This window comes from Nyctibius grandis, chromosome 7 (genome assembly GCF_013368605.1).
Source record: "Nyctibius grandis isolate bNycGra1 chromosome 7, bNycGra1.pri, whole genome shotgun sequence".
Lineage (NCBI taxonomy): Eukaryota > Metazoa > Chordata > Aves > Nyctibiiformes > Nyctibiidae > Nyctibius > Nyctibius grandis.
The window spans coordinates 20,331,073-20,349,207 of NC_090664.1; the positions used below are offsets into that span (position 1 = coordinate 20,331,073).

The 18,135-nt window shown below is 45.2% G+C and overlaps 1 protein-coding gene across 1 annotated transcript in view; it reads left to right on the forward strand.

The window, feature by feature from the left end:
* Window positions 1-7,941: 7,941 nt before the first annotated feature.
* Window positions 7,942-18,135, forward strand: part of HIBADH (3-hydroxyisobutyrate dehydrogenase) — a 91,705-nt gene continuing 81,511 nt past the window's right edge. Inside the window, exons 1-2 of the mRNA XM_068405453.1 lie at window positions 7,942-8,081; window positions 16,513-16,673. Of these exons, the coding sequence (XP_068261554.1) occupies window positions 8,000-8,081; window positions 16,513-16,673 (243 nt within the window). The 5' untranslated portion in view covers window positions 7,942-7,999. The remainder of the gene's footprint in view (window positions 8,082-16,512; window positions 16,674-18,135) is intronic.

The window sequence follows — 18,135 nt, forward strand, 5'->3', positions numbered from 1 at the left end:
TTGGGGAGCAACAATGGCTTACATGGGTTTGGCAGCTAAAAGATCAGTTCTTGTAATGACATCAGTACTCCCTTTTATGAAGCACCACAAGATCTACCAATGAAAACAGATACGTACCAGCTATATGTTTACTACTTGTCATTCTCATATATAGTTTTTATGCTGTTCTTTTTGCTGTATTGTACAAAATGAACTCTTTACTTAGACTAGAGCAACAAGTAGGCTAGCAAGTTTTCCTTAAGAAAATAGTTCCTTCCTGCCGTAATCAGTCAGGTATTTTGAGGTCCCGTTTCATGCCTAAATCATAAGGTTGGCATTACTGCTTTTAAGATACAATACACCATTGATACAACAAAACTTTAAAGCCAATTAGATGTTGGCAATCTTCCTACCATTGGCAAAGGCACACTTGTTAACAGTTCCCCTTTGTAGCACGTTTGCAATGTAATCACTGATTTCTGGAAAGCTTTTTTGGCACTTCAAGGTATTTTAAAATATCTAATGAATTTATTTTTATAGACAATTTTAGACTTTACTTGTATTACTTTAAAGCATTTTACTTTAAAAAGTAGGAGTTGTATGCACTCAAATGATGTCTGTATCCCCATTTTTAACACAATGAAAAAATAATAATTTGTAGAACTGAGCTATACAAATAGTAGTTTATTTGCATTTTAACTAGTTAACAATTTCAGAAATCATCACATATAAATCTTTATGAAACACTATCTTACTAGGTATGAGTAAGGAGATACTGCTGCTTTGTTGGAAAAAACTAGAACATTTTATCCTGTGTTTTAATATAAGTAAAACTTTCATGGCTATTTACTTAGAACAAAAGTATTTTGAAGTTAACAAAGCTTTTTTCATTTTGTGTGGAAAGAATGTGATTAGGTTGGCAAAGAAATAAACACACAAAACAAAATTAACTATGAAGGCTTAATTTATAGTGAGATAAACTTTTATGAAAGGCAAAACTATTTTTAACAAAATGAGCTAACTTTACTATAAGCCTACTAAAAGTTCAAACATCACTAGAGGGCATTTTGGAGAAAATAAAAAATACAACACCACTATTAATTTCATTTTCTCCCTTCTCCTGCCAATGCTCTGCACTATGGCAGCCCTGCACCATCTGGTCCTGCAAATGCTTCCTTCCTATACTGGCTACCTCAGAAGTACTAAACTATTATTATCATCAGTTGTATCAGTGTTCATTACGTGAGCAGAAATTCCATTTAATCTAATCTCAGGTATTTCACCTGCCTGCAAAAGCATGTTCTGTACAAAAGCCATGTAAAATCTCTAGTAACATAACAGCGGGCATGTCTGTTACAATAGAGTTTATTCACAGGTGTGTTGGCAAAGTAATATAAGGCTCAGTCTACTGCACTTTTATCAATAGCACTCTCCTTTTTCCAGTTTCTCGTGCTTTCTTTGGAAGTGATTGTAGTGTATTTTTATTATGCTGGTACAAAGTGAAATTTTCCTCATATACCTTTTAAAGAAATAATGTTTTATTTATACCTACACAAATAAAACCCTCTTAGACATGATAAAAGTTCTAGAGAAAGATGCAGCTACACAGGTAAAGCTGCATCTTGTAATGAGAGTTAAAAATTTGAATTCAAGGACCACACTGAGCGTAGCATTAGACTCTTCACTTGATTCACCTGTCTATTCTTAATCCCACAAAAAAATAAAATTAATTACTTTTCTAACTCAGTTCAGACTCGATAGGAGTCTACAGCCAGCTGGAAAAGAGTCAATGACTCTGAAAATGTAAGGCGGTGAAGAATCAGACTGGAGGGCAAAAAAAATGTTTTCAAAGTTCTGTGATTACGTGTAAAATTCAGTTTTTAATGACTTTCAAAGACCTTATTTGAACTACACCTCGGTACAGATTTCCGCCAGCATAGCTGCATTGATGAGGAATCACACCTCTTCTCATCCCAACAATATTTGTGCTCAAAATGGTTGTCAGCCTCGTCATCACTGAGGAGAAAAGTAAACATAGCTCAGTGGCTTCATTCACTTGGCACACTTCAAATGGCACAGTAGAAGAGAACAGTGAGCTTATGAAAATATTGGTATACGTGAGTCTCTGGGGCTTGTAAATGTTTTGCGAAGTGCTAGCAAATTATAGGGTTTCTGGTTTTGTGTCTCTTTCCACTGCCTTAGCTGCAGAGATCTTCTTTTCTTCTCAAGTTGTACTGTCTTAGTGCTCAGCTGAGAGGCAATGAGAGAAAGAAGCAACTGGATGACAGTATGAGATCAGTCTGTTGAGTGGTAGCACTCACTCATGCCAGAGTAAAGCTACTATAAAGCCACAGCCGCCTTCACTGCCCACAAAATTCCTTTATCACAGAATCACAGAATGTTAGGGATTGGAAGGGACCTCGAAAGATCATCTAGTCCAATCCCTCTGCCGGAGCAGGATTACCTAGATCATATCACACAGGAACGCGTCCAGGCGGGTTTTGAATGTCTCCAGAGAAGGAGACTCCACAACCTCTCTGGGCAGCCTGTTCCGGTGTTCGGTCACCCTCACCGTAAAGAAGTTTTTCCTCATATTTATGTGGAACCTCCTGTGTTCCAGCTTGCACCCATTGCCCCTTGTCCTGTCAAGGGATGTCACTGAGAAGAGCCTGGCTCCATCCTCATGACACTTGCCCTTTACATATTTATAAACATTAATGAGGTCACCCCTCAGTCTCCTCTTCTCTAAGCTAAAGAGACCCAGCTCCCTCAGCCTCTCCTCATAAGGGAGATGTTCCACTCCCTTAATCATCTTCGTGGCTCTGCGCTGGACTCTCTCTAGCAGTTCCCTGTCCTTCTTGAACTGAGGGGCCCAGAACTGGACACAATATTCCAGATGCGGCCTCACCAGGGCAGAGGAGAGGGGGAGGAGAACCTCTCTTGACCTGCTGACCACACCCCTTCTAATACACCCCAGGATGCCATTGGCCTTCTTGGCCACAAGGGCACATTGCTGGCTCATGGTCATCCTGCTGTCCACTAGGACCCCCAGGTCGCTTTCCCCTACGCTGGTCTCCAACAGGTCTGCCCCCAACTTGTACTGGTACATGGGGTTGTTCTTGCCCAGATGCAGGACTCTACACTTGCCCTTGTTATATTTCATTAAATTTCTCCCCACCCAACTCTCCAACCTGTCCAGGTCTCTCTGAATGGCTGCGCAGCCTTCCGGCGTGTCAGCCACTCCTCCCAGTTTTGTGTCATCAGCAAACTTGCTGACAGCGCACTCTATTCCCTCATCCAAGTCATTAATGAATATATTGAATAGAACTGGTGCCAGTACCGACCCTTGAGGGACTCCACTAGACACAGGCCTCCAACTGGACTCTGTCCCATTGACCACCACTCTCTGGCTTCTTTCCTTCAGCCAGTTCACAATCCACCTCACTACCCGATCATCCAGACCACACTTCCTCAGTTTAGCTGCGAGGATGCTGTGGGAGACCGTGTCAAACGCTTTACTGAAATCGAGATAGACCACATCCACAGCTTTACCATCATCTATCCACCGGGTTATGTCCTCATAAAAGGCTATCAAGTTGGTTAAGCATGACTTCCCCTTGGTGAAGCCATGTTGAGTGCCCCTAATGATCCCCCTATCCTTGATGTGCCTAGAGACAGCACCAAGGACAAGTTGTTCCATCACCTTTCCGGGGATGGAGGTGAGGCTGACCGGTCTATAGTTACCCGGGTCCTCCTTCTTGCCCTTTTTGAAGACTGGAGTGACATTCGCTTTCCTCCAGTCCTCAGGCACCTCTCCCGTTGCCCACGACTTAGCAAAGATGATGGAGAGTGGCCTAGCAATGACTTCCGCCAGCTCCCTCAGCACCCGCGGGTGCATCCCATCAGGGCCCATGGATTTATGGACGTCCAGGTTGCTTAATTGGTCCCTGACCCAGCCCTCATCTACCAAGACAGATTCCTCCTCTATCCTGACTTCTTCTGGGGCCTCAGGGGTCCGGGGCTCCTCAGGACAGCCTCCAGCTGTATAGACAGAGGCAAAGAAGGCATTCAGTAACTCCGCCTTCTTTTTATCCTCTGTCTCCAGGGCCCCCACCTCATTCATCAGTGGGCCTACGTTGCCTCTAGTGTTGGCTTTACCTGCAATGTATTTGAAGAAGCCCTTTCTGTTGTCCTTGACCTCTCTTGCAAGGTTTAATTCCAAGGAGGCCTTAGCTTTCCTAGTTGCCTCCCTACATCCTCTGACAACAGACTTATATTCCTCCCAAGTGGCCAGCCCCTCCTTCCATGATCTGTACACCCTCTTCTTCCACTTGAGTTTGCCCAGCAGTTCCCTGTTTAACCATGCAGGTCTCCTGGTACCCTTCCTTGACTTCCTACCTGCTGGGATGCTCTGATCTTGAGCTCGGAAGAAGCAGTCCTTGAATGCTAACCAACTATCTTGGGCCCCCTTACCTTCTAGTACCCTGTCCCATGGGATTTCCCCTAGCAATTGCTTGAAAAGGCCAAAGTTGGCCCTCCTGAAGTCCAGGGTTGTAATTCTGCTAGCTATTCTGTTCCTGCCACATGAGATCCTGAACTCTACCATCTCATGGTCACTACAACCAAGGCTGCCCTCAACCTTCACCGCTTCAACCAGACCCTCCTTGTTAGTGAGGATCAGATCCAGCAGCGCTCCTCTCCTAGTTGGCTCATCCACCATTTGCATCAGAAAGTTATCATCAATGCACTGGAGGAACCTCCTGGACTGAGGATTGCTGGCTGAGTAGGCCTCCCAGCAAATATCAGGGTAGTTGAAATCCCCCATGACAACCAGGCCCTGTAATTGAGAGACTGCTCTCAGCTGCCTGTAGAAGGCCTCATCACCTTCCTCATCCTGATCCGGTGGCCTGTAAAAGACACCCACAACGGTATCACCCCTGCCAGCCTGCCCCTTAATTCGCACCCACAAACTCTCAACTCGCTCCTGATCTGCCTCTGGACAGAACTCAATACATTCTAGCTGCTCACTCACATAAAGAGCAACTCCACCACCTCTCCTTAGCGGCCTGTCTTTCCTGAACAGGACATAGCCATCCATGACCACATTCCAGTCATGCGAGGTGTCCCACCAAGTCTCTGTAATTGCCACTAGATCATAGCCCCCCGACCGAACACGGATTTCCAACTCCTCCTGTTTATTCCCCATGCTGTGCACATTGGTGTACAGGCATTTCAGGGAGCAAGCTGAGCACACCGATTTCACCCCAGGGGGATGGGAGGCCTCCTGGTCTGCCTCAACACTAGACCGTTGCCCCAGTGGTGCAAGCCCAGATACTTCCCCATCCCCCTTCGAATCTAGTTTAAAGCTCTCCGAATGAGCCCTGCTAATTCCTGTCCCAGAACCCTTTTGCCCTTACGACATAAACCTTTCCCATGCATTACGGTCACGCCTGTTGTCTTATAAAACCAGGCATTATCAAAGAACCCAAAGCCCTGCCTGTAGCACCAGTCTCGTAGCCAGGCATTAACAGAGAGAATCCTACTATTCCATCCCACATCTTCACCTGAAAATGGAAGGAGGGAGGAGAAAACAACTTGTGCCCCAGACTCTTTCACCAACCGTCCTAGGGCCTTGTAGTCTTTCTTCATCCCCCTCAGACTACGGGATGCAGCTTCTTCCCCACCTGTCTGGAAGATCAGCAGGGGGTAGTAGTCTGTGGCCTTCACCAGGTTGGGGAGTTGCCTGGTGATATCCCTGATTCGGGCTCCAGGCAGGCTGCAGACCTCCCTGTGATGGGGGTCAGCTCTGCATATTGGGCCCTCAGATCCCTTTAGGAAGGAGTCTCCAACCACTAAAACTCTTCTCTTCTTCCTTGTGGAGAAGGTAGCTATATGCCTGTCAGGTTTTTCTGACTGTGGTGGGACCTCTGATATAGGTTGCCTCTCCGCCACATCCCCAATGGACGGGCTGTATTCCACTAGGGCTTCATATCTATTTCTCAGAGGCACCTGTGGAGGCGAGGTAGGCAAGGAGGGCACTCGCCTTTTGCCACAGCCATAGACTTGCCTCCACTCACTCCTTTCCTCTAGGTTATTGTTTTCCACCTGAGAGGGGCAGAGTACAGGGGTCCCTCAATCCTGGGAGCTCTCCGGCAGGTGCTCCCATTTTTGTTGCAGGGAGGGCAGAGCCTGGCTCCACCAGTCTATCTCCATTTCAGCCTCCTGAATGCTCCTAAGCCTTTCTACTTCGGCTTGAAGCCTTTCAACCTGGCTTTGCAGCTGTGCCGCTTGGCCGAGCAGATCATCTACCTGCTCACAGCGCACACAGCCCCCTGTCACCACAGAGACACCGTAGCATTCCCTGCAGCCTGCAACCTGCACCATCTCCTCCTTCCGTGGGAGCTCTGTCTGCGTTCCCACATCCATTTTGATCTTCTTCCACCGGGTGGAGACCATGTTCTTTCACTGAGCCGGGAAATACCTGTTGGTGACACCCCTGGTTCACAGCTCCTTGACGCCTTCACAGCTTGGCTGGTTCACAGCTCCTTGGCACCTTCCTCGCCTTGTGCACTAGGAGGGAGTCAGCGCCCTCCCCAACGAGCTGCAAACGGCTGTGGCCTCCCCCGCCCTGGGACACACCCAGTCACTGCTGACTCCCCCTGTACCGTCTGGGCAGGGACTAGTCCCTGTCCTCCCAGAGGCTCTTTATCACCCAATCGACCGGGGGTGGTGCTACGCCCCCCCCTCTCCTGATTCGTTGCCGGGAACTTCCGGGTCCAGGGGAAAGCAGCTCGGGGCTGCTGCTCGGGGGGTGAGGTGGTTTAATTTAACTGTGTATCATCCATTGCTTTATAGGGGCAAATGTACAAAAAAATAATGTGGTACTGATAGAAAAGCCAAGCTCATATATCAAGCCTACTCTTTCTATGCTAACATATGAGTGAATAGCTTACTTTGAGAGACCTGAGATCTGTTCCTGATGGCTACATTCTCTCAGAAGTCTGAAAACTAGGTAACAGCTACAAAAAGACCTCTGACCTAGCAAGAGTAATGTAATGACTGAGGGAGTACCCAGCATTCCTCCACAACAAATTAAGGCAAGTTTTGCTGTCAGGAAATCAACTTAAGTTGTTCATGAGAGAGAAATGTGGCAGTTGCAGGACTGGAGCTGAAGCCTTGCTCTGAGGAGGCAGCATTCGCCTGCCTCCAGCCTGCCCTCCCTCAGAGCCTGGCCTGCTCCCTCGCACCCCTGAAGGGCCTGAAGCTCTCCCCGGACTGCCAGCAAGGTCTCAGAGTCCTGTCAGGTGCTACACTGTGGGTGAGCAGCACAGATCTTAGCTTGTTCAAACACAGATCTAATCGATGTCCATAAACCCTCTGTCAGGCCTTCGGGAACTGCGCTCTGGGCAGGACGAAGCCGGTCACAAGCGCCAGCGTTCATCTGCCACCTGACTAGGCAAAACCGGCACAAGGTGGCCTTTTCCCTCACCCTGAGGGCGCCGTTCGCGCCACGCTGCGGGTACGCGGCCCTCACGCCGGCGGGACCCCACGCTGGGCCGCGCCTCCCCAACTTCTGTCCCCACAAATCGCCTCCGCCAAAACCCCGGCTCCGCCTTCCCTCCCTCCCCTCAGCCGAGCGGCCCTCCCGGCGGCGGCGCAGGAAGGGGAGGTGGCAGCGGGCAAGAAGGAGGGCTGGAAGGAAACCCCTCCCCCGGGGGAGCCGCAGGCAGCGGGACACGGTTACCCGCCGCCCCGCCGCCAGCTCCGCTGCCCCAATAAGGTGCCCCAGCGCCTGCCCGGCCCCCGCCCCGCCCCGGGCGCGGGGAAGGGGGCCGGCCCCGTCTGTCACGGGACGGCGGGCGCGGCAGGCCGGCGGCGGGGAGGAGACTGTGGGTGGAGACTGTGCGTTCCCATTGGCTGGATCCCGCCAGGGAGCGTCTGTGGTTGGCTGCCGCAGCTGCCGCTCGCAGAGCGCGGGCGGTGGTGGCAGGCCGGAGGTCACTCGGCGCGGGGGCGCAGCATGGCCGCGGCGGTGGTGCTCGGGGGACCTGCGGGCTGGTGGCGCTGGCACAGGCGGGTGCGTGCCGCCCGCGCGGCGATGGGTAAGGAGCTGCCCCTCCCCTCGGCTCGAGCGGCTCCGCTCTCACCGCCGGGCGCTCGTCGCCGGGCGGGGAGAGGCCGGGCCTTGCCAGGGGCTCGGCAGGGAGCGCTGCTGCCGCGCTGCCCTTGGCGGCTGCCGGCCCTCCGCGCCCGGCCCCGTGCCTGGCAGGCCCTGGAGCCGCCCCGCCGTGCAGCGCGCCTGGTGAGGGACCCCCCCTGGGGGAACGCTAAGGGGGCCATCGCTGGCACGGCGCCGTCCCGCGGAGCGGCTTCAGCTGCCGCGTTATTTGAGGCCGTACCGGAGCTTCGGAGTGGCTGAGCTCGATAAATGTTTTCACTCATTTGCTTAAAATATCATGCCTGGAAATTGCCAGAGCCCGCAAGTGTTTCCTGTGGCACCAGTGACGTGTTGGCAGTACCTGTCACCTGGATTTGGGCAGTTCAACCCCCTCAATCCTTGTGTCCGATTATTTTCCTTAAACTGAATGTAAATCCATGAGCACTTCCTCCCGTTCCAGCTCCGCAGGCACTCACTCGCACATAGGGTTGGGTCATGGGCAGTGGAAGGGGCAAACACTAATATCCTGTCAGTGCAAGTGAACGAAGAATGTACTTGAAGAACTGGAGCCCAAACCGTTTCCCTTTTCTGACTTGGAAACCACACTACTGTTTCCAAGTATTTTAGCTGCTGAAGTAGATAATTGAAAATATATCTTCAGTAGTCTTTTCAATGTCATTTCCATAACAGTCTGTTGTTTGTGTATGTTACTGTATAGTTAGGCTCCAAACAGACAAATAGGTGAGGACTTCAAGTAGTGAAGTGGAAGAAATATATTATTTTAAATGGTATATGATTCTAAAATCTTGACACTTAAAAAAATGTTTCAGGAATTCTTTAATTACTTTTAAGTAAATAACTTCTTAAAAATTGTAATTCCCCTTTAAACCTCATTTAAACTGATCAGTGAAAAGTGTTTGACACTTAATTTTGAAATTAGCTTTCAGTGTTATTTTTGCTTGACTGTCTCTCTTCTGCTAATGCATGATTTTTTTTTTTTTATAGTTGCAGCTCTGCTTGTGCTAAGTAATAGCTCAGGTGCAGCAGGCATATTGGTCACATGCTAGTAAAGTTAAATACAGGAGACCTGTTTGTGTATTTAGTACCTTTTGTGATACCACAATTGAAAGCAGTAGCTTTCAATGTATTTGAACTTTCTGTGCATGGTAGCTGTCAGATACTTCTGTAAGAGCTTTGAAATCTGCTGTCTTGGTCAATATTCCAATGATCATGTTTAATGTAGAGAGGATAGAAGCGATCTTGTTTCTTCGTGTGAAAAGTGACTCAAAACACTACACTGGCCCTTAAAGTTTAAAAATATAGTTTGTCTTTCCCTGAAGACCTGAGCGAGAGACTCTTGACTAAGTCTAAGGAGAAACTGTGACTCTCCCAAGAAACTTCCATAGAACAGAATTTCACCCACAGCATTTAAGCTCTGACTTCCTTAGTAGTGACTGCGCTGAAAGTCCTGTTGACTAAGAAAGAGTGTATATGACCTTACTTAAAAATACATTTTTGATGGATGTGAAGAAATCCTTCCTGGGGACTGTTAGGGAGGATGAAGGAGGGGTTAATGAGGTATCGTGGCTGAGAAAAGAAGATTTTCTGGTGAATGAAGATTCATCATCTGAGGGAGCTGTTCCTCAAAGAAGACAGTGCCCTGCTAGAGAACAAAAATGTCCTTAGAAATAGTTTTGGATGAGTAGTAGAGACCCATTCAATTATAGTTAAATAGTAGTTTTGTTGATGCAGGAGCTGTGATTGAACTGTCGAATGACTCCACGCTCTGGTGCAGAGAAGCATTAATTACTAAGCAAGGATTGTGACAGAAAGACCTGCTGCTCTTAAGTCCAGCACATTACTTAATTAAGGGATCCAGTGTACACCTGATATTCTTTTTAGATGAGAAGTACATACTGCATGTTTTTGTCTTTAATGTATTAGTGAATGTTTAATGAGGTATAGCTACAGATAAGAAAAATGAGGTAAGAAGACTCTGACTGTTACAAGATAGCTTGTCTGTTTTTCATCAGCAGGCCTTTACAGAGGCAAGGAAAAGCAAGTGGGATGTTTTCAATGTAAAGCTGGCCAAATTTAGAGTCTTGTAATCTTCTTAAATTATGATTTTGGCAGAGTGCAGTTCTCAAAATCATTGCATAACCTTTAAAAGCCTGTGGCCCTGGAGCAATTTAAATTCCATTGGCAAAAGCTTCTAGGAGCAGAAAGACCTGATTCTGCCCATGTACAGCTGGCCCCTCTAACTTCTGTGTTTCTCCATCTAGTTCCCTCCAGAATCTAGTTCAGTAGAAGTTTTATGAGTTTCCATAGAGAAGCCTGCATAAAACACAGCAGCTCTCTCTGATCTCTGCTTTCAAAGCAGGAAGGAGAAGAGGGATGGTGTCTTCTGTTGTATTTGTACCAGAACTTAAGATGCTGAATCAGTAGCAAAATCCTTCATTTAGTGGCTCAAATTGAATTGTCATCATGTTTTCCTCTCCTTGTCAAGTTATTTCATATGGAACTGTACTTTCTCATAAAGCCCTGAGCAAAACCAGCAACTTCAGTAGTTGAGCATCTTCCCATGCTGCTGTTACATCTCACCCACTGGGTTCGAAAAGAGCTGAAGATTCACTGATCCGGAGAGATCAAGAATATTAATATGACCTGCAACCACTCTGATTAGGAAATTAATATGGGACAGGAATATGTGGGCTGTTATCCCTTGTGCCAGATTTATCAGTTTCATTTGACTGTGGAGCTAGGGATTCCGTCCCAGGAGCTAGACATTTTGGTGAATATGGTTCAAAATAGATTTTATAAAGCCAAAAAGTAAATAATATAGTTGAGATTACAATTTGAGAGTTACTGATTTCTCAGTCCTGTTCTTGGCCAGTTAGACTGTGCTTTTCTTCAGAGCATAAGGATATTGGACCTTTTCCAGCTCTGCTGTCTGTGGTCCTACCCAGCTATTAGTTCCTTTTTTGTTTGAATACAAAGAGATGTCCTCTGCACTGTGTATTATAGTGTCTGTGCAGTCTAGTATTTGAAGTGAAATCAAGGCACCACTGGAGCTGAAATTCTTTTTTGAAACTGTAGGAGTCATTACTTTGGGAGATAGTGTAAAATGAGATGTAAACATCTGAAATGCTCTAAACTTGTAACTGTCATTGTTCAGGTTAAAAAGAAAATTGCTTGCAGTATCCTTACGTAGAAGCTTGAAGAGACAAGTTTTAGCTCATTGAAAGGCCAGGTATTCTAAGGACAGGATAGCAATCTGTGCATTTCTGAACCTACTGTCTTAATGGATGTATTTTGTTCAAGAAAAGGCATTCAGAGATTCACAAACTGTTGCTGATTTTTAAATTAAATTATTTTTAAGGTAAAAGTCTCATGAAATTGTAGATTAGGTCAAGTGTTTCTATTGGAGGCTGACTTTTCAGAGCAAACCATTTTTATCTGGGAAAGTGATTGTCTGTATTGTCTATAAGCCCCCAATACAGGAAGAGGGTCATAAATTGTTTCTCCTCATCAATGAAGTCTTCATAGGCACAGGGCTCTGCAAGCACACGTTCCCTCAAGAGAATGAGGAAGAATCTCTTGGGAAAAGCCCAAATCCTTTGGAGTCAGTGTGGCTGTAGCTGCTTTTGCTCGCAATTAACTTGATCTATAGATTAACCTATGTTGCTGGTTCTGTTCCCGGTGAAGGAGAATTAGTTGCACGTGGTATCAGTGATTATTTTAAAAGTAGCTTCTATTGCTCCTACTTCTGATGTTCTGCCCTCTGTTAGAAGTTGAATGTGGACTGGGCATTTTTACAGCCATGTGATTGCAGCGGGTTGCTGTAGATTTTATGATTGAAGTAAAATGGACTCAATACCACAGGGACAGTTTCTTCAAATGCTTATACAATTGATGGGATTAGTTAAGTGTACGTTTTTGTGGGCTTGCAGAATATCGCTCCTTAGATGTTTGAATTATACAGTCATTTCAAAACCGAGCCTGTGCCATGTGTCAAATGGTAAACAGTGCCTAGATATTCAAGTTGGACGTCACTTCCCATGATAGCACCTGTGGAGTTTCATCTAATATGAAGCTGTGAAAAATCGTGCGTTCTTAAACATCCTCTGTTTGGCAAACCCCCACTGTCTTAAGTAGTCATTAAAAAATATGCCGTGATTTTAAATGCCATTGATTCAAATTTAATTGAAATCAGCTCTATTAGGTATGTTTGTGAGCTAATTTCATCATTCCTTTGAAGTGTTTTTCCTATATTTGAGTACCTGGGGATCTGGAGGTTTTTCAAAGCTGTTAATCAAATTATATCATTTTAAAGTGGCTAATTTAACACTGGGCTGTGAGAACTAAAACCAAACTAAGAAGTCAGAAACTGAGTCAGGAATTGGACTATTTCTCTAACAGGTCCCAGTTCCTGTGGATTTGAATGTGTTCTAGTTAGCACAGAACAGAAAACGGTCCCAGATCCATGAACTAGGACAAGAGAAAATCAACAGAAACAGACAAAAGGGGAAATAATAGAACACAGCGACAAAACGCTAATAAGAGTGATCAGCATGTTGCCTCATATTCCAGCCTGTTACTGTGCCTTCTGGGGATATTACAAAATGAAGACTTTTAAGGAAGGCCTTATAGTAGAATAATGAGTTAGTTTCATGGATATTTACATTGTGAAGAGCTGCCTTAGAGAAGTAATAGAAATGCTTCTTGTCATTGCAGTCCAATTACCAGTTGATGTTTTAATAGTAAGATGTGATGATAGCCATGAAAGTTGTCAAAGCAAAGCAGTCTTACATGACATGGTAGAGAAAAGTAAGGCAGGATGCAGAGAAGGAGTGACAGAAAATAGCATGAGCAAAATGTCTTTCTCAATTCCCAATATTTCCATGAAGATCAAGGCAAGATTATGTCTGTTAAGTTGAGGCAGGTAGCCAGGTTCTGAAGTAGCTGAGATGTCAGATACGATGAAGGAGGAATCAATGAGATTTAAGCAGATCATGGATGGGTGTTCTAGGCTGTAGGTATGAGTGACAGGCTATATTGGGTCTGCGTGGCAAGCTTTTGGTAGCAGCAGGGCTACGGGGGTGGCTGCTGTGAGAAGCTGCTAGAAGCTTCCCCTATGTCCAATAGTGCCAATGCCAGCCGCCTCCAAGACAGAGCCACCACTGGCCAAGGCCAAGCCCATCAGCGACGGTGGTAGCACCTCTATGACAACATATTTAAGAAGGGGGAAAAAAAACCCTGGGCAACTGCAGCGAGAGACAGGAGCGAGAATATGTGAGAGAAACAACTCTGCAAACGCCAAGGTCAGTGAAGAAGGAGGGGGAGGTGGTGCTCCAGGCACCAGAGCAGAGATTCCCCTGCAGACCGTGGGGAAGACCATGGTGAGGCAGGCTGTCCCCCTGCAGCCCATGGAGGTCCACAGTGGAGCAGATATCCACGGGCAGCCCATGGAAGACCCCATGCCAGGGCAGATGGATGCCTGAAGGAGGCTGTGACCCTGTGGGAAGCCCGCACTGGAGCAGGCTCCTGGCAGGACCTGTGGACCTGTGGAGGAGCTCATGCTGGAGCAGGTTTGCTGGCAGGACTTGTGACCCCATGGGGGACCCATGCTGGAGCAGTCTGTTCCTGAAGGACTGCACCCCACGGAAGGGGCCTGTCTGTGTGGGAGCAGTTTGTGAAGATCTGTAGTCCGTGGGAAGGACCCACATTGGAGAAGTTCATGGAGGACTGTCTCCCATGGGAGGGACCCCATGCTGAAGCAGGGGAAGAGTGTGAGGGATCATCAGGGATGCTTTTCTTATTTCCAACCGGAATGCGCCTTCCTGCAGCTTTTGGCCATCGCCCCACGTCCTATTGTTGTGCACCTCTGTGAAGAATCTGGCTTCGTTTACTTTGTAACTCTTCTTCCCTCCCACTCCGTAGATAGTGGAAGACTGCCATAGCCTTTTCTTCTCCAGGCTAGGCAAAGACAGTTCCCTTTGCCATATTCTCCAGCTCCTCAGTCTTCTTAATTGATGTCTGCTGGGCTGTCTGCAGTTTGACCACATCTCTTGGTGTGTTGTGCTGCGTAGAGTGGAATCACTGATTTGTTTGATTTGTTGGGTATGCTCTTGCTAATGTAGTGTAGTATGTAATTAACCTTTTGCTGCAAGGGTGCACTATTGACTTGTGCTCAACTTGTCTACAGGAATCCACAGGTCCTTTTCTGCAGACCTGCAACCTATCTAGCCAGTCCTCAGCCTACAATGACGTCTCCTGCCCCAAGTACAGGACATCGTGTTTGCCTTTGTTGAACTTCTTGAGGCCCATTTCTCCAGTCTTTCTGAATGGTAGCCCTGCCTTGCAGTTTTTCAGCCATACTGCCCAATTTGGTGTCATACGTGATCTTGCTGAGGGTGCTTATGTCCCATCATCACAGTCTTTGATGGAATTTTTAAGCAGCAGCAGCTCCAGTATTGACCCATGAGGAACATTGTGCATAACTGACTGTTGCTAGTCTTTGAACCACTGATCACTGTTGTTTAAGCCCAACAGTCCAGACAATATTTCTTCCATCAGGCAATCTTGCAGTCCAGTCCAGTGCATACTTTCTTTGTTTGGCTACTAGGATACTAGAGGAGGCAGTTTTGAAAGCTTTACTGAAGTCAAGGTAAATAAGATCCCCTGGTATTAAGGGGCAGAGAAAGAAGGGTGCTGAAAACCCGGACTTGAACCTCCACAGGAAGCTCGAAGCTTCAGGCTAGCAAAAGGATCAATTTTAGATTAGCGTTAAGTGATGTACTGGGGAAGACTGACTCATAGAAACTAAGAGAAGAAAAGACTCCAAGATGAATACTATGGCTGATGATGGTATTTTAGGCTCTTTGTTAATTTGTTTCCTAGATTTGACATCTCACACTTCTTAAAAAAGCAATGTGCTCTTTTCCTGACTTATCTCAGTTTGCACTAAGCGTTTTCCCAGTGCAGTTTTCTTTTAAATTGGGCTACTTCTCTAGCTATGTAATTGCTGCAGTCATCTGTGGAAACTGTCTCAGACCAAAGTTCTCTCAACGAACCTGATTTATTAAATGTGGCACTTCCAAAATAGTGCTACAGATGAAGGAGCATGACCATTGATGGCTAAGAAGGAGCTTAAAGTCAGAAAGACTTTAACATGATTAATCAAGTGTTACTGGCCTAGAGAGGATTCTTTGCTAAGCATTGAGACCTCTTAAGTCTAGATCCAGCTTAGGCACATTTGCTGTATGTGCACTTCAGAGATACAGTAGTTCTGTAGTTAGTTAGCCTTGTTTCTGGCTGCTTAGTTGCCACATACAACATGTTTATTCTGCATAACTTTTTCGTTTGCTGTAAAGGAGAAATTATTTTCTGCAATCAGCAAAGACATCTTGGCACTGCCAAATTGTGCTGCCCTTGAATTAGGAGTGTTTAGAGTGATGGTGAGACAGTGATTGCAGTAGATGGATGCCTGCAATGCTACTTACTCTCCAGCATTTGATACGCCTGTGATTTTACTTACAATCCAGCATTTGATATTTACTAACTGCTTGTAAAAAGTAACTGACTGAAACTGTAGTGTTTTCTGTAGATTGTAGATTATGCTTTGTAGTTCTGTCTTGGTAGTATAGCAAATAGAATACAGTTGTTATTCCTGTAAAGACTACATCGTTTTGTATTTATGCTCTAGTTTGTCTAGTTTTCAGTATTTGCTTTTAAACTATAGTGCAAGTGATTACAGGGCTCAAAGAATTGGCAATGATTTATTATTAAGACTTTTACTTCTAGGTTGGTGGTTTATATCTGGGTGCAGGATCAGAAAAGTCCAGTTGTTATCTGTGAGGGGCTGCATGAAATAAAGTGGCAGCCTCAATCTATTTCTAGAGAACAGGTGCTACATCCCAGGGCTGCAACCAAGGTTGCGAATAAGGAGTCTGTAAAATATATATAAAATTTGATTTTGCATTTCCAGTTTAGTATTTAGGCACATAACAAAACAGAGACAATCCTGCATATTTTAAGTCTATGTTTGAGTTCCTCTCAGACTGAAACTCAAGACCTCAGCTTTCAGCAATGTTGCTCAAGTTTGATTGTTACTATACTTTTTGAAACACATTTTTCTAATTAAAATAATTTTCTTTGCTATGTAAAAAAATCATTCAGGGATGGTATTTGTGGCCCAGTGTGAGCTATAATCTATGGTTTAAATTATGTGGAATAGGAGTCATGTTTCTGCCCTTAAGTTTGACTATTTAAGTTGTCTAAATTGTGCAAACAGATTACATGCTAGCTTTTGTTATGTCATTGTTACACATTACTCTAAAATACCAATATGTTGATATTTATTGTTTTGAAATCAGTGTGTTCTAGGGCAATGGCTTCCAAAACCCCAGTAGGATTCATTGGGCTGGGTAACATGGGAAATCCAATGGCAAAGAACCTGGTAAAACATGGATATCCAGTGATTGCATATGATGTTTTCCCAGAAGCTTGCAAAGAATTTCAAGACTTGGGTGCTCAGGTATTGTAATAAACTTTCTTTACTCCAACAATAACTGTGTGTATTGAATGGTTCTTGCATGCAATATTTTTTAAATTACTTGTTTTTTTCTTGGTTAATATCACAATTGGAACTAAACCCACTTAGTGGACACAATCTGAATCTGGGAGGTTTCGCTTGGAGCAAAGTCATGATTCTACCCTAAGTCGTTTTCATGCCATTAGCCAGAATTGCTACCTTGTTGGACGTCTCTTCTTTCCCCCCCCCCCCCCTTTTTTATGAGAGTAGGTTGATGGCCTGTTCTTTCACCTCCTTTCTCCTGCTTCCTCCTCCCCCAGGTCTGGACGGCCAGTGGGCTGCTTTTCATCTGGTTCCTACTTTGACCTTTTCAGGTTAGATGACCCTAGTTAAAAATTCCTGCTGGCATAGCTGTAAGGGTTATAGGGACATATGAGCTTTCCTGCTGCTTCAAGGTGCAGTCCTCAGGGGCAGGGGAAAAATCTAATTATTTAAGTGCTTATTCTCTTGGAGGTGAGGAAGGTTATGGTGAGAGAAGAGGAAGGAATGAAAAGGAAAAAGGAGGGAAGGAAATTGATCATATTAAGGAGCTTTACTTTCCTGCCATGTACCCTGCGAAATCTTGGCCCTGATCCAGTCAGTGCTGTTGCTTTTGTTGATCTGTTAATATACCCAGAAACCCATTCAGTCTCTCATATGGTTGGGACTATCTTTTCTAAGTGTCTGAAACATATTTGAATGTTTTTAACATACTTAAAAGCTACAGTAGTTTAGATAGTTGTGGTTGGATGGATAGGTGCATAAAACATTGAAACAAAAGAATATACTCAAGTAAGGAGAAACCAATGCAAACATAATACTGTGATGTGACAGTATAGAGGATAGGAGGAAATTTTCCAGCAGTGGCAAGGAGGTAAATCTAGGTAGGGGAATTGTACAATTTGAAAGTCTAAACTGTTGGAGCTAATTGCAGCTATTTTAAATAATGAGGTAACATCAAGATTCCTGAAAGATAAAATGATAAAGTGTACCTGTTGATAATTAATTGCAGCTCCCCCGGAATAATTACAGAATATTGGCCTTAAGTGGGAAAGTAAGCTTTTCAGCTTGTTTTCCTAGCTACTGTTTGGATTTTGTTAAAGCAGCTGAGACCCTCAGGCATGAGCCAGACCTGTCTTGAGTAAGAGGCTGAGCAAATGGAAAGGAAGTCTGTTTTGAACAATTGGTTGTATTTTTAATTTGTGTTCTGCACTGGGATCTCTTTGCTGCGGCTGCCCATTTGGATAGCTCATTGCCATAGTAATAGAATCCTTGGCATCCACTGCAAGACATAACATGTGATATTAAAGGTGAAGAGTAATATTTTTACAAATAAAGCCAAAACTGTGTTTTAAGATTGTAAATCACTAAGAGAATACATGGGTAGGCTTAAACACAAATAAAATACACTTAAAGAAAATATGTG